The sequence below is a fragment of the Acanthaster planci genome, linkage group LG08 (genome assembly GCF_054643075.1).
Source record: "Acanthaster planci isolate LZ-2023a linkage group LG08, COTS_SCS, whole genome shotgun sequence".
Lineage (NCBI taxonomy): Eukaryota > Metazoa > Echinodermata > Asteroidea > Valvatida > Acanthasteridae > Acanthaster > Acanthaster planci.
In genome coordinates, this window is record NC_141784.1 from 15,817,813 (window position 1) to 15,842,216 (window position 24,404).

General features: G+C 42.1%; 1 protein-coding gene and 1 pseudogene across 4 annotated transcripts in view; one reads left to right on the forward strand and one right to left on the reverse strand.

Annotated features, from left to right (window-relative positions):
- The window catches only part of mrpl45 (mitochondrial ribosomal protein L45), a 135,194-nt gene that overhangs the window by 104,709 nt on the left and 6,081 nt on the right, over positions 1 to 24,404 (forward strand). The window contains exons 6-7 of one of the 4 annotated variants that reach the window (XM_022254332.2): positions 7,214 to 7,363; positions 8,575 to 8,708. The exons of 1 other annotated variant lie outside the window; for it this stretch is intronic. In XM_022254332.2, the coding sequence (XP_022110024.2) occupies positions 7,214 to 7,363; positions 8,575 to 8,658 (234 nt within the window). In that variant the 3' untranslated portion in view covers positions 8,659 to 8,708. Of the gene's footprint in view, positions 1 to 7,213; positions 7,364 to 8,574; positions 8,709 to 24,214; positions 24,294 to 24,404 lie in introns of those variants that run through there. 2 more of the 4 variants (XM_087140414.1, XM_022254331.2) reach the window with 2 other exon arrangements.
- LOC147798424 (uncharacterized) lies at positions 16,970 to 20,245 on the reverse strand (annotated as a pseudogene).

Below are 24,404 nucleotides of genomic sequence, written 5' to 3' on the forward strand. Positions count from 1 at the left end.
CCAGATAAGAGGGGCATCAAGTCATGAAAAACACAAAATATAATTTCAATGAAAATGTTAATGAAAATGTCCATGAAAGTAAATGTTCAAAGTGTCAATTAGTGGACAGTATGGTACTCCTTGAAGCAGGGGGCGATGCAGAGGGGCTGGTGGCATGTGTTGCACTCGAAGTCTTCTTTCGCAGACCATGGGAAGCACAGAGGACACTCCGCCGGTAGCGGAAGTCGCCATAGCTGGTCTTCTCAAAGACCACAGGGAATTGTCGGCCAACAAAGCGGGAGTTGGTGACTGGTGGAGTATCGTGCTGAGGGCAGTACTCGGGCAAGGGCTCGTCGAACAGCAGCTCACGGACAAGACTCAAGCGGTAGTCGAGGAAGGAGAGGCGGTGACCAACGGCCAGGTACACGGCGTAGCTGTTCACCAGCGTCAAGTCAAGCAGGTAGAAGAAGAGCTTTTTGTACCACTTGAGGGACTTACGAGTAGCTCGATGATGAGCCGCTAGTTGGTCGCTCTTGTCAACGCCCCCCATCAGGGCGTTGTATTCGATGACGCAGGTCGGTTTCTGCTTTTCCTGCCCTGTCCTGTCTTGCTTGCCGGTGCCACGGATGTCTGCCGTATGCATGGTGGAGAGCATACGGATGTTGCGCTTGTCTCGCCACACCATGGCCAGGAGAGAACCGCTGACACCCAGGTCGGCAGACCGGAACGCTGTTTCGCCCCGCTTCAGCTTGACGGACTGCAGATCTTTCGGCTTCCCTTTTCTGTTCACCATGACGGTGACGACGACGTTGAACTTCTGGTTGTGAAGTCGTCGAAACAAATTGGGACTGCTGAAGGCCCGGTCGAGGGCAAGGTTGTAGCCCTTGCCACTTTGGTCGTTCACCAGGTCCATCACCACTTGTGTAGTTGCTGGGAAGTCTCCTTTACTTTGGCCGGTGTAGATTTTGAAGTTGTAGCAGTACCCGACGGCACTCCCGGTGCTCCGGCACAACTTGTACCACTTGATGCCGAAGCGGGCCCTCTTTCTGGGGTTGTAGGTAGAAAAGCGGAGACGCCCGTAAAACTTCAGCAGGGAGTCATCGACGGAAATGTCCCGTCGAGGAACGTAGACAGTGGCAAACTTCTGAGCAAGATGGTCGACGACTGGGCGCACTTTGAAGAGGCGGTGGGTGCAGTCATCTGGCATGGCGGTGTTATCGTTGAAGTGCAGGGACTGCAGGATGGCAAGGAAGCGATCTCGGGGCATGAGGGACTGGAATGGGCTCATCTTCAGTAGTGGGTCGGTGGACCAGAAGCTATGAAGGGTGGGGTGCTTCGTAATTCCCGTCATTATGCAAAGGCCCAGAAAGGCCTTCAGTTCTCTAGTGTTCAGATCAGTCCATGATCGCATATGCGCCGATGTCGTAGCGGGCCTCTGCACGGCATACCGGTTGCTCTCTTGCACTATCTTGTTGTAGAGAACGTCGTCAAAAAACAGTTCAAAGGCTTCACTGCAGGTCAAGCTGCGATGCAGGCGGGGATCGACGGCACCACCATTACCGGTGAAGCCGTACTTCAGCGGTGTACTGTCTTCATCTGTCCACCGGAACGGTGCGGCACTGCTGCTGGTCGACGCAGCGGTCTGTGTACGGGACTGTCTCTTGCGCTTGGCATATACAGCCAAGGGTACATCACTGTCAATTTCTGTACTTGACTGTACTTGAGCAGGTGACGGCGGTGATGAAGAAGACGAAGAACCTTCGTCTGAACTCAGATAAAACTCGCTTTCATTGGAAGAATGGGACTCTCCGGATATAACTTCAGCCATGTTGTCTGTGCTCTGAATAACACGATACCCAATATGAACACGAGTAGTCACTGCACGGCGATTTTATTCTCAAGCAGCGAGGGCCGTGCCCTGTCAGTCAACGTGGCAAGGGCCAGCAGCGCCCGGGTCGGGTCATTCATGGGGCGCAGGTGCATAATGAGCCCGCACAGCCCGCGCTTTGTCTTCAGTGCAGTGCAGTGATAATCCGCTGCGAGCGCCCGGCAGCGCGAACAAATGCGCTCTACACAAACAATACACGGATTACCTCCGCTAATTGCAGCGCTCTGCGCTGAAAGAATACGGGGATTGATTGGCAGTGCCCGGCAGCACTCAGCAGCTCGTAATTTTATTCCAGGCTTTTATAAGTTCGGCTATAAAATAGAGTCCCAATTCTCCGGCCCCAGCAACCCATTATTGCCTTGGACCAATTTATTTACCGCCAATGATGGCCTAAACTTTTTAACTGACAGCGCCAAACTTTTTGGAGTCCCCGGCCACGAATATAAGGCCTATCGCTCCGGTACCGGAGTCCCTGGCTGGAAGTGGTTAAGATCCATGTAAATAATCATTCATCAATTCACACATCCTGTAGGCCTGCATGTGCTTTATCACTTCTACTTGGCCAAAATGAATAGAAACTGCTAACATTATCCCTGTATAATCTAAGATTTTACTTATGTCACTCGAGGAATGTGCTTATTTATTCCTCAATGTCTATATGCAATACATACAATGTGCTTGTCACATGGTCTAAGAAAAATCTTTCACTCCCTTTTTAATCTGTTTCAATCCTTAAATATCAGACAATCTTCAACACAAATAATGAGCTCTAAATGAACTTGAATATATGAAGATCCCATATTTGATAACAGAAAGTGGAAATTACATACCTGTGAGATGAAAAAGGAAGATTTTCTTTGGACCATTTTGTTTCACAGTAACTTTGCTCAATGACTTTTAATGGCATGTCAATGAGACAAGATGAAAAGCACCCTCTATCTTCCAAAGTCACAAGTATCCCTGAAAAAGTTGGGGTGGCTCAGTTCTGATGAAATTATGAGAGAATTTGATGTACAATGTTCAAATAAGGCCAAATACATAAATCATAGCACATTTGAGCATAAAATACATTTAATCAGGAAATGAGGGACTGGTAAAAATTATATTTACAAACCCGTTTCATAGAAAATAGTGACCAAGTTTGGATTCCAAATTAGGTCAGAATCTATTATTTTGGGGTACATGATCAGTTGGCTGAATTTTCAACTCCAGCCTTACAAGCCATATTGAACTCCAAATTGTTTGCCTATTTTGTGAAAAGGGCAACTTGATTCACCCACTTCTTCCAAAAATCATAACAGAATACCAATAATTACAGTTAATACAAATAAAACCTTGCCATTGGCTTGCTCGTAGTCCTCGAGATGGCAGTACTCTAGGTGATGATTCGATGTATGATCATTGAAAGCCAAGGATGGACAACCCGATGGATGACACAGATGGCGAACACAGATGAGGACTCTCAAAGAGAAATCTTAATGTCCCACCAGTCCTACAGCCTGGCCCGAAACCATCAGTAGAGCACATCAAAATTCGGGCAAAAAGAGTGGCATATGCAATACCAGGTAGTTCCGTATACAAAAAATACACCAGTGTAATTTGTATCCTGCCGACTACGCCATGTATAACCAGAGCGAGAAGTATGATTTGCAAAAACTTGAATCCAACTCCGGCTGCCGGAGCACTAAAAGCAGTGGTGGACCATTTCTCCCCAATGCAAAAATACATCTTGAAAATAGTTCGCGGTACCCGCTGCTTCATTTGACTCGGACCGGCCAGCTGACCCCGGCAAGCTCGGTGGTCGAGTGGTTAAGACGTCTGCACTAGTAAGCAGGAGGTCGTGGGTTCGAGTCCCACCCGAGTAAGCTTGTGAGGTTTTTTTCGCAAGCTCTCGGACAAGCACTGAGCATACAGTGTTTATTAATATACGTTGGGTAAGGGCAAACCTGTTATATATAATGACCATTTCTTGATTTTCCATTAGTTTATTTATGGTTCTTAATCATGACTATCGCAAGCGACAAAACAATTAACCACAAATTAAAAGACTACAAAATTAACCTCAAATCGGCACTACCTGGCGAGCAAAATCCAACTTGGAAGAGGGTGTAGCTGTAAAGATAATACCAATTTTAACACCCATATTCAACAACGTCATTTTAAAATAACACCTTACATATAAAAATTTGTACACTAAATATCTCCACTTGAGTCATTAATTATACAGCAAGAAAAGGTAACATACCTCAGCTAAACATCCACCCAGCATTGGTCATTCCCCATGCTATGTGGTGCAATTTCCAGCTACATATCCCCATGCCACGCCCAACAGACTACATGTACATGGCAGGGGCAAGCCAGACCAAACAAGCTGGTGCAGTGAGCAGAAGCCAAGGAAGGAATGACAATAATCATTGCCTACCAGGGCCTTTTATACCAAAGTCTATGCTTAAATGCACACACCAGAATATAAGAATGCAGTGTATGCCAAAAGGGGACCATACCTCATGCATAATGAATTAAAGCCTGTGGAGTGACCCAACCTGAATACAAGTAACCCAGATTACAAACAATACCCTTTCATTCCAAACCAACAACTAAGTCAACTGGTTACAATGTGATTGCCGAGCTTTCGGTAACTGATTACCTTCTTCAGGGTAAGCAGATTCAGTTCAGATTAATGTAAGAGTCCTCCTGACCTGGAGTTGATGCCGAGCAATACCATCTCTTCACACAAAAGGAGCCATCCTTGAGAAGGAGGTCTACATCCAATGTCAACTTTATAGCTTGTGTTGCAGTTGGACAGGAATGAATTAGGTCATCCATATACCTATCTTGCTGCAGTATACAAGAAGCTTCAGGATGGGTGGACTTAAACTTCTCAGCGATCTGCAGCATGACGAAGTTGGCCATAGCAGGTGAAGGCTTGTCGCCAAATGTGACCCTCGTAGATTTCGGTTTTTCTCGGAACTGTCAAGGTTTTGCCAAAGAAAACGATGGACTACAGTATCCTCAGGTCTTAACAAAACTTAAAGGAACATCTTGGATATATCTCCAACAATTGCCACAAGATCCTCTCTAAAACGTAACAGTGCCCCAAACTGGTTTCTGATAAGATTTGGTCCTTTGTAAAGAAAGGAATTATTGAGACTCTGTGATATTGACTGGCGGGATCGAAGACAACTCTCAACGAGTGCTGATCTTCTCTGGTTGATATATGCCATGATGGGGCAGATAGTTGACAGGTCCTTCAGCAGCTTCGTCTGACACTTGGACGGCCCAACCCTTATCCACATACTCCCTGACTGCCTTGTCGTACATGCTAGCTTTGTCAGGATTCTTGGACAAGCTCCGTTCCAAAGATGCCAGTCGTTTCTCAGTTAGTGGGCGATTGTTTGGAAGGAGGGAGGGGTCCTTCTTCCACGGCAGTCCAATCATATATCGGTCTCCCTCCTTGTGACAGGAGTTAGCAAACATCTCCATCGGTGTTCTGTCATCCTTGGACATGCCGTTCACTGGACAGGAACAGTTAAGTGCTCTTACACCCAAAGTTTCAAGGTCATACAGCCGGTTAAAATCCAGGCACTCTTTAATGATGGTGCTAACAGACACTCTTGAAGTAGAAGACTTAGTATTGTCTGGATCAATTACAAACCACCCAAGTGGAGTCTTCTTTCCAACTGGCTCAAATTGTAGGCCCTGTACCTCTTCTTCAGCATGGTGGTGGCTGTACTGGACTCCATGGATGAGGTCAATCGGTCCGGCCTGATGAGCAAAATTGAGATCAGAGATATGGGGAAAGGAGTAGAGCCATTGACGGTCTAAAGGAGGGACGCTAAGGACAGTACGGTCAATCTCATGTGCCTATATTTCATAATCTTCCTCACCGGTGAAATCCAGAACCTTACCCGGCAACTAAATTTCTACCTCAAGCGACCACCTCCAACTACTGAAATTTCCAATGGTTCTTTTTGACCTTGCAGGCCTAGGGCCTTAGCAAAGTCTCTGCAAATGATGGTGGTCGCTGCGCCACTATCAATGAGAACATTACCTTCCCTGACTCTTACATTCTCAGCTCTGAAAATCACACGAAGAACTGGTGGAATCCCATCTTTGTCCAAGGTGGAAACTGCACTGCTGGATGGGGGATCGAAATGGATCAAAGTATGATGCATTCTCAAGCAACCGTTCTTGCCGCATTTTTTCTTGAACTCGCACTCTTCACCCTTGTGGCCTTGGATGAGACACGGAAAGCAGAGGTGGTGTTCCTTCACAATCTTGAAACGATCTGTGGGGGAAGAATCCTGAAAGGTAGGGCAGTCCATCACTCTGTGAGGGGATTTGCAGACGTAACACTTGATAGGCCATTTCTCTGGGGGTTTCTTCTCGCTGGCAGCATGGACACCCTCTGATTTCGGATGATCTCTTGACACCCTTTCATCTGCTTTGTCACATTTAAGATCTCCAAAGTCGTGGTCAAAATCTGCCTTGACCTGTTTCCTAAGAAATTCACTAATATGAGCTGAATCTACTTGTCCTGAAGAAGGTACACATTTACCGAAAGCTTGGCAATCACATATTTCAGAGTACCGATTTGATATTATATTCTTGTAGAATATTCAAAGGACCCTTGGCACACATTTTTAGACATGTTTTCCTCATAGATAAAGGGGTTAACCACTTGCTGCCGGATGGTTTGAAAAATGCAGTGCACACATATGGGCGAATTTCAAGATTTTCGGTTTTCAAAATCTTCAAGAATTCATATTTTCAATTAATGGACGTTTACACCCACATGAAATACTGTCTGGTGTCCACTCTAGCCTGACAGACAAAGTCTATTGATGCCCGAGTATTTCAGCCAGGCCTGCATCCTTGTAAAATGAGCCCAGATTGTGTGGTGTTGTATAACTTTCTTTTGTTTACGAACCTGGCACAGTGCGCTGCTGACCTCTTTTCAATAGGGGCCAGATTAGCATGCAGCGGTGCTGTGTGGCTCATGGCTGTGTGTCTCCTCGGCTTCGTGTATAAAGCCTGTGCTCGAAAACGGGTCCCCCGGCAGCAAGTGGTCAATACTGGTACTTTCAGGGAAACCAAGAGAAAAAAAGAGAGGATCAAAAGTTAAGAACAATATTTTGAGTCTTAATTCCGGGTAGCCCCTTTGAAATGCTTTTGAGAGGAACCATTGAGATTAATCTTTTGAACTTTGTATACATTTATCCCTTCAATTGCCACTTGAAATTGCTGCACCTGTTATTTGGATTGTTGTATAGTAACTGCCTTATAACCCAAAGATTATGACTTTGTTTCATACTTACAAGTAACTTTAATTTTTTTCCAATCCAGGAAATGACGAAAGGCTTCCAGTTCAAAACCATCCGATGGAAGTTTCTGGAATCAATTGAAAAGCCAAGAGTTGTTCATATGCGAACCACAGATATGATTGATAAAGGCAACTTGTATGGTCAAGTTACAGTTAGATTCCATTCCACACAGGTAAAATCAATGAAACTTTTTTCCAAAATCATTTTAGTTTATCATGTAGATATTTTCTTCCTTATACAAGGAACAGCTCATGCATACATGTACATATTCCAACCAACCAATACTCAAGTAACGTCAACAAACTTTGTACATGTACTGACTGTACACTTACCTGTATGTTTTTAAACAAGTTTGATGACGTTGTGAGAAGCATTGGTTTGGTTTCGTATGGAGCGATGTGCTGTTGCAGAGTAGAGGGTCCATTCAATGGTTATCAAAGTGCTTTTTGCCATCAAAGGTGGGCACTGCATCAAAATGACTGATGTTGCTGGATTCGTGCTTGTGTTTTTAGTGCTTTGTGGGATACCGGAACAATAGGGCAATACCTCACAAGGAACATTCTTTGTTCTTGTGGGGTACTTAAAATGATACTTACAAGAATTTCACGAAACATATTTTTGGAATTTACTCAAAAAGGATGAATTCCCAAGGTATACTTATCTGTTGCAAATAGAAGGAATTTACATACGTGACATTTGCTCAAATATCAACCTAAGAAAGAGAGTCTACTTCATATGACAGCACATTGGAAACTCTGCCTCACACAATAATTTTTAAGTACACAAAAATAAAGGATATACCCCACAAGAGTACAAAATGTACGTGCACTTGTGAAAGGTGCAGATGGAGCTCTTCTATGTATTAACATAGCCACAAATTGAGGTCGGATTGAAAATCGAAGACGTCCTCAGTTTGCAATGAAGTGTTATTTGAAATGTGAGCATTTATGGAGGTCAGCGAAATCTCAAGGCCTTTTCTAAGCTGTCCTCGGTGTACATATTTAACGTCCTCGGTGTACGTATAAAAACACCCGATCTAAATTGACAGGTCTATGGCACTCTACCTACCCAAACAGTCAATACATATGCAAATTTCCCACGCGCGTATAGCTATTCGCTGAAAAGACTTAATCATCTTAGGTGCCCCTTGACCTCCACTATGCACTGTGGTCATGCCGCCACATTCGTCCTTCACAACGGACATGTCTTTTAGACATCTTCAAATTTTTCAAGTTTCGTTTTCGCTACACGGTCGACTTGAATCATCCAGTTGTATTTCCTGAATAAACTTTAACCTTGTGTGATTTTTATTTTGTTGGTAAGAGTGTTGTTTCCTTGTTTTTGGTGCTTTTCACCTCTCTTTTCTGTGTGTGCATTCTGCAGGTGTTTACCGTCACTGTTTCAAGGAACAGTCAACCCTACACTCCCCATAGGCCTTGCCATTTGAGTTGGCGCTTGGCACGTTAGCGGCCCATATACATGTAATCCACATATCCCTAGCTGCATAAGAAGGCGGATTGTAATTTTTAGCTGTTTCCCATTTAACCGCTTGAGTGGGCGTTCCTTTATTTAAGCAAACATTTGTGGATAAAGGCCTAACCTCTTAGTGGGTGCTCTTTGATAAAGTGGTAGGATGGGGATAAGGCCTAGCCACATGAGTGATTCACTCATTCATATGTAGCTCTGATGAAGATATAGGCCTTAGCTGCAAGTGGGGGAGTCTCCATCGGGATGTCCCCTGCTCACAGTCAAGCACGGAGCTGACTTAAGTGGCAAGATCAAGCCCGCACTGTTTGCTGGAGCTTGATCTTTTAGAGAATGAGGGCAAAGGCCAAGCCGCATGAGTGGGCGCTCCGTAATCTAAGCGGCTTAGACGAGGACTCTGGCCTTAACCGCAACATTGGATTCCCTTTTGGGGCATTCCTGACTCATCACCATTCTACTTTTCTGCCCCCCAACACACAACTGAGCCACCGTCTCCACCAACCACCTAAGAGACAACGAGTTGGCCCATCAATCGCCCATAGCTCAGAAAAGCCTGCGGGGTAACAGGGCTTCTATTCCTCCACCGCCTGCAACGTTTACCGGCCGCTGCAGGTCCACAGCGCGAAGGCTGCCTCTTCGGTAGCGTCAACTGAGCAGTCATCTAGTCTGCCTCATACTTGTAACCCCTGGACGGGCTCCCGACATTCTAAGGGGTCCAGCCTTTAGGCTGGTCCATTGTCCCAAGTTGATGACACCCAGGCCAGCCAAACTCTCAACTGCCCGCTACGGGACAGGCTTGCGGCCCTTCTTGCCACATCAGCCACTGGTTCACCCCGACATCTAAGGCCCATGGGCAAGCGTTCTTCTTCGTAGGTTTCTTCAAAACCACGAAGAGACACCACTCGAAGCAACAGGAGTTTCCACCTGAACCATGGATGACAGTGTTCCAGTCTATTATTGAGTCTCTGTCCTCCGTCATCTGTTGTCTGAGTGGTAAACTCCTGCTGGCTTTTACCGCTCTGGAGCCGGACGTACCTCCTACGGATCCCCACTATCCACCTGTCCTGCAGTCACACATGACTACTCACAGTGTGGAACTCACTGAGGCTTATACCAATCCAGCACTGACCCTGCAAAACATTCTGCAATGTACAGGAGTATCCCTGGGTCCTGATTCAGCTAAGCTTCAGTCTGAGCATCAGACCGTGTCATCAGAGGTTGACATCGACTTTGTCGGCAACCATCCCCCTTCTGAAGGACGCCTCCGTCTTCTTGAAAGAGGTATGATTCAGGTGACGTTCTCGGTCTTCCATTGCCCTCTCCTCCACAGCGTGTCGTCGGACATTCTCCGTTTAATTAAGCCAGCACTACCTACACTGGCCACTTTGTCCCGGTGCTACCGTCTTTAGACACCTTTCAACTTGGGTATTCTGGCGTTGAGGTGATGCAGATCCCTCTTGGGTCAGCGTCCGTTTGTTTCCGAGGCGGCCCACTGAACTCTTTATGTCACTCTGTCTTCCAGCTACCTTCTGGGAAGACCAATTATACCCCTTTGGCCCTTCTGCCAGCTCTGGGATGACCCCCTATGGAGACAGTGCCAGGCTATGTGGATACAACACCACCTGTGTCCTGGGCTCTGGTACCGCCATGAGTCACAAATCTCCTTTTTCATGTGGCATGTCTGACAAGGCTGCATTGAGAAGACCCCACGCCGCTCATGCGCCAGCCCCACTGATCCACCCAATGCCTTGAACCACCACTCTCTGTCACCCTTCATCGAGGGCATCCAAGTATAGGTTGACACTACATGTTACCGGGCCACCCCCTGCCTTAGCCCACCGTTTACGTGACCCCGCTGGACGCAGTACGAGGTATGCAGGCACAATGCAGATCAATACGAGAACGGGTCGCGGTTCAAGTAACTCCTATCATTACGCTAAGCATCAACCCTCAAGTGGTGTTCGACTCATGTGGGGGGGGTGCGGAGCTGAGAAACAATGAATGTGTACAAGCAGCCTACCGGATACAACCTTCTCACTACTGGTACCTGTGCACTTTGCCTGCAGACCCCCTCTGACCGCCAAACGCCTGATCCCACCGATGTCCAAGACTTCGCCATCAGGGCACCTAGGCATGAAGTAGACAACAGTGATCAATGGGCAGCCCCCTCATTTCTGGCTCTGCCCTAGTGTTTATACCATTTGTATTTGGACCCACTGCATGTATACTATTTCTCTAGTCCGTACCTCGGGTGTCCGAATTCACTGATCTTTACACTATCGTGGATTCCACACCCTTCTCACTATCCTGTAATCCCGCACTTTTCCAGGGGTTTTCTGGTACACTAATACATTGCCGCATGTATTACCGTTATGGCCCATCATGTGCTTCCTCCACAAATTCTTCCACACGACCTCTCTTTGTCCTGTTTACTGTCCGGACGTGAGATCTTCCAATGTGGGCGTGTCCAAACTTTCTATACATACAGTCGAACACGATTAAGACGAGCATGCTTGAGACAAGATCGCACTTAAGATGACCATATTTCTTCAGTCCCGTTCAAAATGTACCTATTCCTATGAGAGAAAACTTACTAAATATGAGCTGCGCAAAAACGAACACTTTTGTCTATCAACAGGCAGTGTCAAAAACTATTGTCCTTGGCATTTTTAATACGAGGACATTTGAAAACACGTCTTCAAAAGCTTAAGCCCAGTAATCCCAGTAAGTAATTCTTGATGGAGAGCGTCAGTAGTTCTCAAATAATGCTAGTCCGCCCAGCAATTTGTGCTGCAGTTTTACCACCGATGACTTGGCGACTCTACTCCTTATGCCACTAGAGGGGGCTTTATTCTAGACGACAATAGGTGTTGTGATGTTGTGGCATCAAAGTAGTTTCTATCACAGCAGGTCTGGTCCGAAAATTGAAAGAAAATTGAAATGGGTTTTGGAAATAAATTGTACACCCTTCCAAAGTTCCCTTCCTTAAATAAACCGACGCCCCACACAACGTCGGGTACCGGTTTCCAAGGAGTGCTTTGCCGGGCCACGCCGTCCGCATGGCGGATGGCCACTTGCAACCACTGTTCCCGCTGTTGCGTCGAACAAGTAGGCATATTCGAAATCATTGTTTTATTCGTTCGAGCCATATTTATTAATATGATTTAAACTTTATTAACAAGTTAAAGGCTGGTACATGTACATTGAATACTAATCCTCTGCGTATACTGTGCCGCACATTACATGTTGGCCTACAGTACATTGCCCTAGTGTGTAACAATGCTTAATGGTGCATGACGTCAGGCTTGCTTTTAATGAATGGGGTAAGTGTCAAGAAGTATAACACAAGGTTCACCGTAAGATAAGGTTTTTTGGAGAGTCCCTTCGAGCTCGAATTAAGCTTGTTCGACTGTATACCATCTGCTATTGGGTCCAGATCTATGTCCTGTGACTGTCACGAGATCCGATAAAGGTTGGTCTACTGTCGGCCCGAAATCTTGTCAAGAGTATCCCTCGGATTATCACTTCCGAGAATGCCCCGCATGATCAAAACAAAGAGATATACTTGACAGGTCTTGTTCGATATTCAATGATGAACTTGCATTCATTGAAATAAAAATGATTTGGACTTTCAAAGCGGTATTTTGTGTCTGCAGTTTTTCCGCTCCTGAATGGGAAATATGAACACTGTATTCCCGTCATGCAGCACTATTACAGATTTTAATTTATGCATGGATGCCCCGTTTGCGACTCTCAAATTTTCATCTCTTCGGATATGTCCAGTCTGACTTCAATTTCCCAATCATGTGGTTTAAATGCCCGAAGTCCTTCAATAACAGGAACGTCAACAGCCACTCTTAAATATAGAACAAGGCTTATTCTCCAGATATGCTTTGACACCATTCGCATACACTGGAATTGTGGAGTGTCGCTATTACATCCCACTTAGCTAATCTTCTGGCAATAACTCCTTGCTCGATAAGGATGAGGTCTATCCTTATCCAGCCCTCACTACAGTCGTATTTGGGGTTTCGAAAAAAGAAGAAGAAATGTCACCTCTATTTATGAATGATATTTAAGGTTTTGTTGTCCATTTACACCTACCTGTAAAACTTTTGCTCAGGAATGAGTTTGGTAAGTCTCCCCTGTTACAAACTAACCAGTAGTCATGAAGGATTTGGAGGACAAACACTAGTACAGTTTTTCTTCCCTTTCCGGCTCCACACTATGGTCAAGTCCTGCTCTGCCCTCTCCGCAGTCCTCACAGGCAACGCGGGGAGATACAGGCTAAAAGGAAATATTGAAGTGGCCCCCATTCCCCATGTCTGACACTAATGGCTAAATTACTTCTCAGATACCTCGGGGGATTTAACTTGTACTTTCTACAGTAGTAAGGTTCTAGCAGACACCTCTTTAGTCAGATTAATACCTGTGTCTGCTACCCTCTTGGATTCATGTCTGCCCCTTCATTCAGCCAAACTCATCGAATTCCAATCTCTATTGATACATATAATTATTACATGTACATGGGGTTCCTCTTACAGTAGCTCAACTCCTGTCAGATTCAACCAAGGCTTCTTTGGGAGTTAAACTGTTTGAATCCCATTCCAGTCCTCTCACGAGAATTCAAGTTTCTCTACATCATTCAAGTCAGATGAACTCTTGAGCCTCGACCCTGTCACTCTGGCAGTGAGGAGTCCTCACTCAGGTAACCTTTACCTCCTACTCCCAACAGCTAGCCATTCCCACAATAAGACCCCTACATGTAGGAGACTGGCTTTCGGTAGGCAGATGTAGAGCCAATGATTTTCCGTTTCAAAAATGGGTATTTTCCGTTTTGCCAGCTCCGAATTCTGCTTCAGAAATTAAAATTCCATTTCAAACCTTCGTAAGCATGAAATAGGAGAGCAAGTTTTAAACTATGCATAGAAACCATTTGCCCAACCGCATTGCCCCCCCCACAAAAGAATGAAAAGAAACAAAAATAACAACAATAGTGTTTGGAAATAATCTGCAATGTTTCGTTTTTTTAGAATTTCTGTAGTGAAAATTTTAAAACGAATCCAAACAATAAATACTGCACATCTTATCCCTTGATTTGCCACCGGGGCGCGATTGCCAAAACTTGCTACGATTAATCAATGGACAATTCATGTGCCACTCCTCATGTATGAAATCAGATTACATACATGTACATGTACAGTGAAGTCACATAGTAGGTCTTGCATTTAACAGTCGCTGATCACAATATGTTAATGTTGGACATCGACCCACCATTTTATTTGGCAGCAGTGGGACAAAATTCAGAAAGTTAACATTAAATCTGAGCCTTAAAATGTATGTTTGTGACTGAAAGCATCACTCTTTATCGAACACTTCTAAGGGTCCATTCAGCCATGGTACACCAAGTTTACTAGGTTTCGTTTAATTCAAGAAATGTGCAGTTAGTCTTCCGTTTTGCTGCTGTGGTTTCATCGTTTCACCATGTGATACTAGCCTTTCTCAAGGCATCCATGCAGATTCACAGACTAAGTTCCCCACATGTGCAATAGTCATGTGTGAGTAAGAACATGTTTGAGCCTTGATTTCTTTGCTAGTACGGTGCGTGTGTGAACGGCCAATGTACCGTACCACACTGCTGCGCTGTGACGGCTGCCACTGCACGTATGGAGCTCACTCACGCCTTAGCACATTCAAGGCACTGGTGCAGCGGGGACAGCCCAATCATGTTGTGGATTGGTGCAATTTAGCATGTTTCCAGCGTAATTCGTTCATTAAAAGCAAGCATTTGAAAAGGGTTTAGTAGGCATTCATTTTTTGCAGAAAGTTTTCTTTACTTTTTAGCCATTCTTAGAGGGAAATTTTGCAAGTTCCATTTCTGGATTCTGTTGCAAAGTGTTCATTATGCAAATTCCGTCCATTTTCCGCAATTGCGGAAAATCATTGGCTCTACAGATGTACAGATGAGGCTGGAGCTTTCCTGAACAGCATTTAGAAGCATACCGGCCACCCCGATTTCTTAATCTTCAAATTCCTGTCCTTTTACATTCTCCAATCTAAGTTCGGCTCTCGTCCTTTGGGCCCTCATCACACAAGCATATCTTTGGCCACATGGGAAACTCTGTTAAACCCTGTTACCTCTTGCCTTATTGTCACACCTGTGTCAGCAGGTGAAACTGAGGACTGGTTCTCAACTACTGGTTTCCACTGGCACTTCCTGAATTCTATGACTTACTCCTCACCACTGTTGTAAATGCTGTACAGACGACTCATGGTTGTGCACGTGCGATACATTTTTACTGGGGTCACCTTAAAATGAATATTCATTTTATGTGACCTAAAGGAGGTTGGCCCTTGGTGAATTTGTTGATAAAAACTGCTCGTGTCTGATGAATATTAATTTTGAAGGAAGGTTTTAACCAGTGAAAGCTCACCAAATATATCATCTACCAATTCATTTAAAGACAGACAAAAACCTACGGTGAAATAGCCGCAAATTCGAGGAGAAGTTATGGACACTTTCGCTCCGTAACAAGACGCTTGGTGTGTGAAAAAAAAGTTTTGTTGGGTGTTTTTCACCATAAAGATGACTTATTTATAACATCCTGAAGGTATGGATATAATAACTAAGTTTGCTTCTATACAATAGCAGCTTTTCAAATGGGCAATACGTGTAGTTTTTCGTAAAACGGTGGGATTCGCCAGCGAGTATTACGACGAAATGTACAAGATATGAATACTCACATGTACGCATAGCGCATTACTCCGCGTACGTGCACATGTACATGTATATAGGGCTATGTACATGTACAATTACAACGGGCATCCCATACAACCAAAATTCTGTAGTTCACAATATGAACACTAAAAACGGGGAAGGGAGGGAAGGTTTCTTCACCATATTTGATCCAAATTGTTTTTCCCCCCCCCCAAAAAGGCACCAGTGAAAAATATTGATTTCGAAGAGAGTTTATAATCAGAAAAATATAGGCCTAGGCCTAAATATGAAGCTAACACTTTATTTACAAAAATTGCAGGCCTAGATACTATCATCTTAAATCAAACATTACTACACGTTAAACAATTTGTCGACTATAGATTCAAGGTTTTACTTGTCAATATTTAATTCATTTGTTATTAAATTGTCTTTATTACAAGAACTGCCCCAATGACAATGACAAACAAATTTCTCTTGATGCTTAAATCTTTTGTAAGTTTGGGTTCTACAATGTTTGTGCTAACCACAACAGCTAGCTTTCATTCAATCATTAACGTTAATTGTTAAGCAGACACATTGAATATTAATGAATCCCGATATTGTAAATGTGAAAGTTTTAAATAAATAGAAATCAAGCAGGTCTAGCTAGGCCCTTATACATAAATAAATTAGGCTGTTATATTTAAATAAACTCAATCAGGATATTATTCCCACCCTTAAGTTTTTTTCAGGATTTAACTATGTTCACCTGTGCAAGCTACCCTACCAGAAAATTTAGACATCATTTGGTCATCATTAGACATCATCCAGCATCACTGCTCTCAAAAGGCATCAAAAAGCCATAAATGAGCATCAGCAGGCTTCATTTAGGCACCAGAAATCATCACAAACATCAGAGTGACATCACAAGGCATCATTTGGTAATCAAGTGACATCAATTGGCATCAAAATCTGACATCACAATTATCAAAAGTCATCACCAACATCAAAGTGACATCACAAGGCATCATTTGGTAATCAAGTGACATCAACTGGCATCAAAATCTGACATCACAATGATTAAAAGCCATCACCAACATCAATTGACATCATAAGGCATCATTTAGAAATCAAGAGACATCAAATTTGACATCACAATGATTATCCAGTCCTCCACTGGCCTTTTTCAAAACTTGAGGCCTTAACCTAACATCACACGGCATCATTTAGTAATCCAGTAGCATCAATTGACATCAAACTGACCTCAAAAGTAATAATCATTTATATGCATGGACTTGAAAAAAATGAAAGATGGCATGCAACCTCCAGAAAATCAAAGTTTTAGTAATCAAAAGGCATCATCTGTCTTTAATATGAATACTGCCTTGATTTATACATGTAGGTCTCCCAATTCACATCACGCTATATAGTACATGAGATCTGTTCAAACAGCAGAGGTTTCTAATTACCTTGTCATTCATTAACATAATGACCCTGTCACTGCTCTTATAAAAGAAGCCTGGGTTGGGGCAACTCAAAGTTTTTATTGGTGAAACTGTCATACAACATAAACAGAGACTGAGGTATACACATTGATTGGCCAATCATTAAAACATTTATTTCTTTCTCATGAAAATGAGCATGTCAATTTGCATCCAAGCAATGGTAAGTACACATCTGTTGCTCTTTAACCTAATAACAGTATACGGCTAAACAGCTGATATTGCATTGTATTTTAGCAAGGGGAATTAAACAGGCAGACACAATGAACAAATTACAGCTGCTGCTCCAAAATATTCCCCCAAAGCTAAGTTGGGAAGTGTGAAATTGCCTACAGTAATAAATTACACAATAAAACATGGATAAATTATAGACCAATCCAGTAAGCTACACGCGCATGCATATTGACCAATCAGAACTGTGTAAAAGACCAAAGTCAGTCGGCCATGATTGTGATCTTTTAATGGTATTTATATATATATCTGTTTATGCATTAAGTGATGTAAAAATATTAATAAAATTACTCCCGGTTCATTTTGAATCACCCAATGAGGCCTGCTGTGTTGCTGTTTGTCACTCCAACACAGCAGGAAAGCCAGGACTTTCTTTGTTAACCATTTTCCCTACCGATCAAATAAAAGAATGAGGTGAATTGTGGCTGTGAATAGAATGACGAGTACAATGACTGGCAATGATCTTGCATGCATGTGCTTCCAGTTGCTACAATGAGTGGGGCTTACTAGATCAGTCTATTAAAATTGAATAAAAACTCGGAGTCCACAAATAATTTAAATGAGATCCTAAATTCATCATAAATATCTAAAGGCAGAGTAGATCGATTACACCTGTTCCAATTTTACTGACCATGGTATCTGTATTGTGAAAGGTATTGGTTTATATAACACACACCATACCTGCACATGCATTTACTTTTAGTATTTTTCAATTTGGGATTTTTCATAGCTGCTCTAATCACCTGAAGATGACAGATGATCACGTTGAATGCAATTCAATTTAATTGAGTGAATAAATACATAATGTGCTTGCTAATCATGAACACTTTTATTAAGAATGGCTTGAGAGCAGACACTGATTTGGCTCAGCTGAGGGCAAGGTTCATTATCAGTGACCATTGTCCAGAGCTGAAGTTACAAAGGATGTTAACCACATGCTGCGGGGTGATTTTTCAAGATTTTCAGCTTTCAAAATTCTTCAAAAATTCATCATTTCATTAAATGGACGTTTACACCCACACGAATGACTGTCTAGTGGCTTATCTAATCTGACACACAAAATCTAATGACACCTAAGTATTTCAGCCAGGCCTGCAGCCTTGTAAAAAGAGCCCATATTGTGCGGTGTTACATTAGTTTCAAAACAAGGACGGGTCGTTCCATTGCTAAACTTAGCATTGCTTAAAATTGCTAAACTAAACTTTTCAACTTAGATATGTTTGAAATATGAAAATAATAAAATAGTGCTCGTGGGTGTGTCATCATCTGTAAGTTTGAAGTGTAAGAATGTATCAAGCATTTATTCAATGAAGGGACTGATTGATATGGTTATGGATTAGTCACCTTCCAGGTGATTTGGAGGTACCACTATGAACTCCATATCTGGTAGATTTTCCTCAATCATCTGCACACGAATGTAAACACACACCTCCCTTAGCGAACTGACTGGAATAGCAACACTCTGACTTGCCCTGCTATGTATTAAACGGAAATTAGGAAGAGATACTCCTGTCAAATCGTCACAGCAAAGTCCAATGTCATCGCACTTTGCAACATGAAGTTTCTTCACCATAGCCACGTATTTTGGCCTTGAACTTCCACAAATACAGCTTTCAGAACATTTGCATGTGCAACACTTAAGGAATACCTCAACCAAAGCAAAACTTCCATCATGAAGCACAACAATGGAAGATACTCTGCTCTTCAGTGCTATATACTGGGAGTAACAAACAAGGCTTCCATTGACACGCAACCTCAAAAAGGAGAACATGGACTCTGCAACAAACCCTGCTCTTTGCAAGGCTGCTTGGTACTCCTGGTTTGAATTACTCATTAGTTTCCCAACAATGTATATATTAGGTTCTATGGCAACAACACTGGATAGCTTTGAATCACCACCTCGGAGATGGTTGTACAGAGAAGCAACCTTTGAATTTGGTGTCAGTTTCTCACCTAACTCTGGCATCCGAAGCATTGTCGTAACTGCATTTGCGATCTGGAGCACTGGCTTGTTGGCTCCATGGACTAGTCTCAATAGCTTGCCATTAAGACTCTCAAAGGAGAAGCAACTGTACACCCACAGAGGTCCTAACTTTTGCACAACATCAACTAGATGTATGAGTTGATGAACATTGATAGTCATATGCCTGTCAGAGTAAAGTGCCCCAAATGTTGAGACATCATGAATCAGAACTCTCCTGCAGTGGACTAGATCCAATTGATGGATGTTTTCTTGGCACAGTATATGCACAGCTTCTGCAAGCAAAATATGGTGCTGATAATACTCATGAGGCAAAATACCACATAGTACGGGTATGGAATAATAAAGCAACCACGCCCTACATTCATTTGCTTTCCAGTATGCTGCATGGTGCTTCACTGACCTGGGAAGGCGTGAGATGTGATTCGGTGGCTTGATATTTACAAGCCGTTCATCAACAACATCAACCAACTTATTACAACTGAAATGCTGTGATGAGTACTTTGAATCAAACCAGAGCCTTAGAAGTTGCCTGACAACTCCCAGCAGGATTCCATGCATGTAGTCTAACCCTACCCCTTGTATCAGATCATAGCTTTCCAACGTAGAAAACCATGATGGACCTTTAACACCTCATATGTTGAACTTCGGATGACAAGCTTTGTGCCACTTGGACCAGTTTTCCAGAAGTTTCTCGGCTGTTCACTGTAAAAAGAATCAGCCAAATTTGACTAGAATTCAGTAAAATTTGACCAGCTCTTCAGGGTTAGCTGGGTGCAACTGGAAATTAGTCAAGACTAGATTTTTTTTAGTCAGTTCATTGATATTTCAAAGGCATCGGTTAGGAATCTTGTCAGAAAGCATGATTTGCCAACGTTAGCGTGGGTGTTTGAATTTATAGTCAATTTTGAACAACTAGGAAAATCAGTCAACATTTTGACTAGGTTGTTTGTTTTAAGAGTGTAACTCCTTCCGAATCAATGTCTACTGGTAAAGCTTCAAGTTCCTGAAACTCATGTGCAACCTCAATAAATGCCTGATAAACCTGTAGACCATTTCTCTGTAGACTATCTGCTGGACATTTCATTCTCAAATTCATTGTCTTTAATGGTTGTGCCGGTATTACAGACCTCGCAAAGGCGACAAGTACTCATTCATCAGTGCAAGATTGGAAATCAATTTGTGAAGTTAAATTTTGCAAATGCTATGGTTCGGAGTGGCTTCCTACTATCCCCTAATGCCTCTAGTTTGAGTGTCCCTCCCCTCTCTTCCCCGCACAGATCCGTTGCCTACTGCTGTTTGCAATATTGATGAGCCCTGAAACAAGTGTATACAGCATGCAGGATGTTAGCCATGTGAAAAGAAAAGTGTAACATCTATCTCTTGAGGGGGCTGTACCATAATTGTTGATCTATACTTGTAAAATAATTAGTTTATAACATAAAAAAGTCTGTTTTCTCAGTCAAAACAAGTTAAAGTTTTAGAACTTAGAGCTTTTCTTCGTATCGGATAAAGGCTTTTTTCTAGAAGTGTTATTGACACAAAAAGGTAAAAATCATAAATATTCGTTTCCTTTTATTTGTTTTTTTAAATAAATTATTCATGTAAATGGTGCCTAATGCCTACATAGACCAGTGCAGCTAACTCATAAACCTGAAAGCTGTTGGTATAACAAGTAAATGAAATTACATATAACAGGTTTTGCCCTTACCCAACGTATATTAATAAGCACTGTATGCTCAGTGCTTGTCCGAGAGCTTGCGAAAAAAAACCTCACAAGCTTACTCGGGTGGGACTCGAACCCACGACACCTGCTTACTAGTGCAGATGTTTTAACCACTCGACCACCGAGCTTGCTGGGGTCGGCTGGCCTGTCCGAGTCAAATAAAGCAGCGGGTACCGCGAACTATTTTCAAGATGTATTTTTGCATTGGGGAGATGTTAATTACATATAACAGGTTTTGCCCTACGTTGGGTAAGGGCAAAACCTGTTATATGTAATTAACATCTCCCCAATGCAAAAGTACATCTTGAAAAAGTAAATGAAACTCGCCAAACACTCAAATGAAATGACAGGAAAGGCCTTTACAAATACTTCAATCTGTGTGTGAAAATAAAATGATACAAAATGTTAGTGGCTTATTTATTAATGTATAATTATGTAAATAAATGACTTTTTACAATCCGTGATAATCTCATTTTTCATATAATTCATCATCCTCAATGTTGTTTTTATCTCGTTCGACTTCAAAATCACAATAAGTATTTTTAATCAAATTTAATAATTATATAGGGTGGATTAAAACCTTCCTTTAAAAGTAAAAATATAATAAAGGCTGTAATTTTAGATTTATGCAAATTAGGTACACTTTTAGGTGTCAGCCCTTCTAAATATCCTCTCTAGGTCCTAACCAATGTGTCTGCCAAGTTTGGTGCTTTGGATCAGTCGGTCGGTCAAAAATTGGACCTAAGCCACCTGACTAATCAGGTCAATTTGGGTCGAAAACCCTTCCCTTTTGAGCTATACTGAAAGTTTGTACTTCTCAAGATATAGCACTTTGAGTGGTGCCCCTTAAATGTCAAGTGACTTGTCAGCTGATGACAACATCATCACGTTTGGTCAAGTTGGGTCTAAAATTCTTCCCCTTTAAGCTATACACAAAGTTTTAATCCAATCAGACATGAACTTCCTAAGGTATAGCTTGTTAAAGAGTGCCCCTTTAATGTCACGTAATTTGCCACCTGATGACGTCATGACGACCTTGTACAGGAACCTTTTCTAGCTTGTGGCCTTAGTGTTGGCCCCCTAACACGAACTCAGTCAGATGGGAAAACAGTGCAAATGCAGTCTTCCCATTAATTAAGAAACATGTATAAAACCTGTGCGCATGTGGGAAAAACTAAATATTCAAAATTCAAATAATAAAATATGTGATGACATCATCCTGTTGACTTTGTTGTAGGACCATCCTTAATTAATTGTCTGAAGGTTTGTTGAGTATGAAGTCCATCAGATTAAAAAAAAAGATCTTCAGTCAAGTAGCACGATAATTTAGTAGAAGAATATGTACAAAACCTATGGAAGAAAGGTAAATATTCAAAATTCAAAATAAATCACAGGATGACGTCATCATGACGAGTTTCTTCTGGGACCGTCCTTACGTTATTATCTAAAGGTCTGCCAAGTCTTAGGTCAATCAGATGTTTAAAACTACCAAAGTGCTATGCCAGAAAAAGATGTGTACAAACCCTATGGAGAAAAGTCTGAAAAATAACTAGAAGTCATCTGCCTGTTTGCCAACAGAACAGAGGGCTTTTTTGCATCCCTTTAGTTATTTTCAATAACGAATCTACTGCACAAACCTAATGGCCGAATTATTGTATCATGACCATTTGGGTCCAATGTTTCAACCCAATCAGGCACTTTAGTAAATAACATGCTTTAAAGAATGCATGTACTATGTAATTTAACTCATCTGATGATGTCATTACATCAGGCAAATCTTTGACTACAACAAATCCTGTTGTTGTTTTCTGCAAAGTTTAAACTCATTGGGATGTGTTCTTCAGGAGATAGAAGGCTTTAAAAGTGAACCTTTAATGTCACATGATTTGTCACCTGATGATGTCATTATTGCTTGAGGTCAAGTTTTGCCTAAAGCACTTCCTTTCCAAGATATCACCAAGGGTTCAACCCAATCACACATGCACTTCAAGAGACATAGAGCTTGGGGGGTGCCCCTTTAATGTCATGATTTTTCACAAGATGACGTCATCTTCACATCAAGTCATTTTTTTTGTCTAAAGCACTCCACTTCTAAGATATCCACTAGGTTTGAACCCAGTCAGACATGTACTTTACGAGATATAGTGCTTTCAAGAGTGCACCTTTAATGTTAAGTTACATGATCAACTGATGACGTCATCATCCCATGAGGTCAGTTTTCACCTGTCACACCATCCCTTCTTGATATCTGCAAAGTTTCAACCCATTTGGCAGTTTGCTTTAGGAGATAAAGGGCTTGAAATTATGCATCTTTAAAGTCATGTGACATGATCATCTGATAATGTCATCATCACATGAGGTCAATTTTGTCTATAACACTTCCCTTTCTACATGTAAATACTTGCCGAGTTTCAACCCAATCGAACATGCATTTCGTGAGATAAGGTAAGGATGCACTTATAATGTCATGTGACCTGTCTACTGATGACATTGTCATCACATATGACAATGTCATTAAGATTTCAACCCAATCAGACATGTACAATGCAAACTACAATACAAAACATCATTAATATCGTAGAAAGAGCACAGAATAGAGATTGCAAACATTTGTCATTCCATGCAATGCAATCTGCTGTCAGCGCCAAGAGCTTGGAAATTTGCCAACTCCTGAGTACATGCCCTAGGCACTGTACGCTGCCTATGTTACAGGCAGGTATTACGTGTCCATGCACACACAGTAGCCAATGCATAGTATACAAATGGTATTTTCGATTTCACAGACATTATAAGGGGGTTGTCAGCGCTTCATCTGTGTGAAGCAGTACACCAGTTCAGCATCTAATGGACAATTCACTCCTCAATCTTTTATGGTTGATTTCTTCAGCAAATTTTGAAGAATAAAAGGACTTCCGGTATGATTAGGTCATCGGCTTCAAAGTTCACACATGTTGATTGGGTGAAGATCATCATACATGTCAATTTTCAGGTGATTCGGACAAACTTCACCACAGACATCTACTCAAAATTCATTTCTCAGAATTTTTATCCTCGCGTTCAATAATTACATGACGTCATCAGTAGTTGATCTGAAGAATACTTCACCCCATTGACTAACATTGTTAAAAGCAAGTTAATACCTATTACTGACAAGGACTAGGACAATACAAACATGAGATATACAGGAACGAGACAAGACTTGACCATGGCTGAATCTATCTGATGGGGACATTGTATAATAATTACATGTAAGTGGCATCACAAATTTTCCAAATATGTATTAAGTAGTGTCATTTTTAGTTTCTTGGCAAATGCAGGCAGAGTAGGCGATGATTTTAAAGTGTCATTCAGTTTGTTCCAACTTGAAATGCCACGATTAACTAGACTTTTTTTTTATTTAGAGCTGTTCTACTGAATTAAACATAGAGATGCTCTCTGGATGCACTTTGAGTATTCCAGGAATGAACATTTGAAGCTAAGGTAAAACATGCATTTAAACAAGATGGTAATGCATTAGTTGTATATTTATACATAAATTTACAGAATTTGCAAAAAAGGCCAAAAAAGAACAGAAGTAATGCCTTTTTTGCA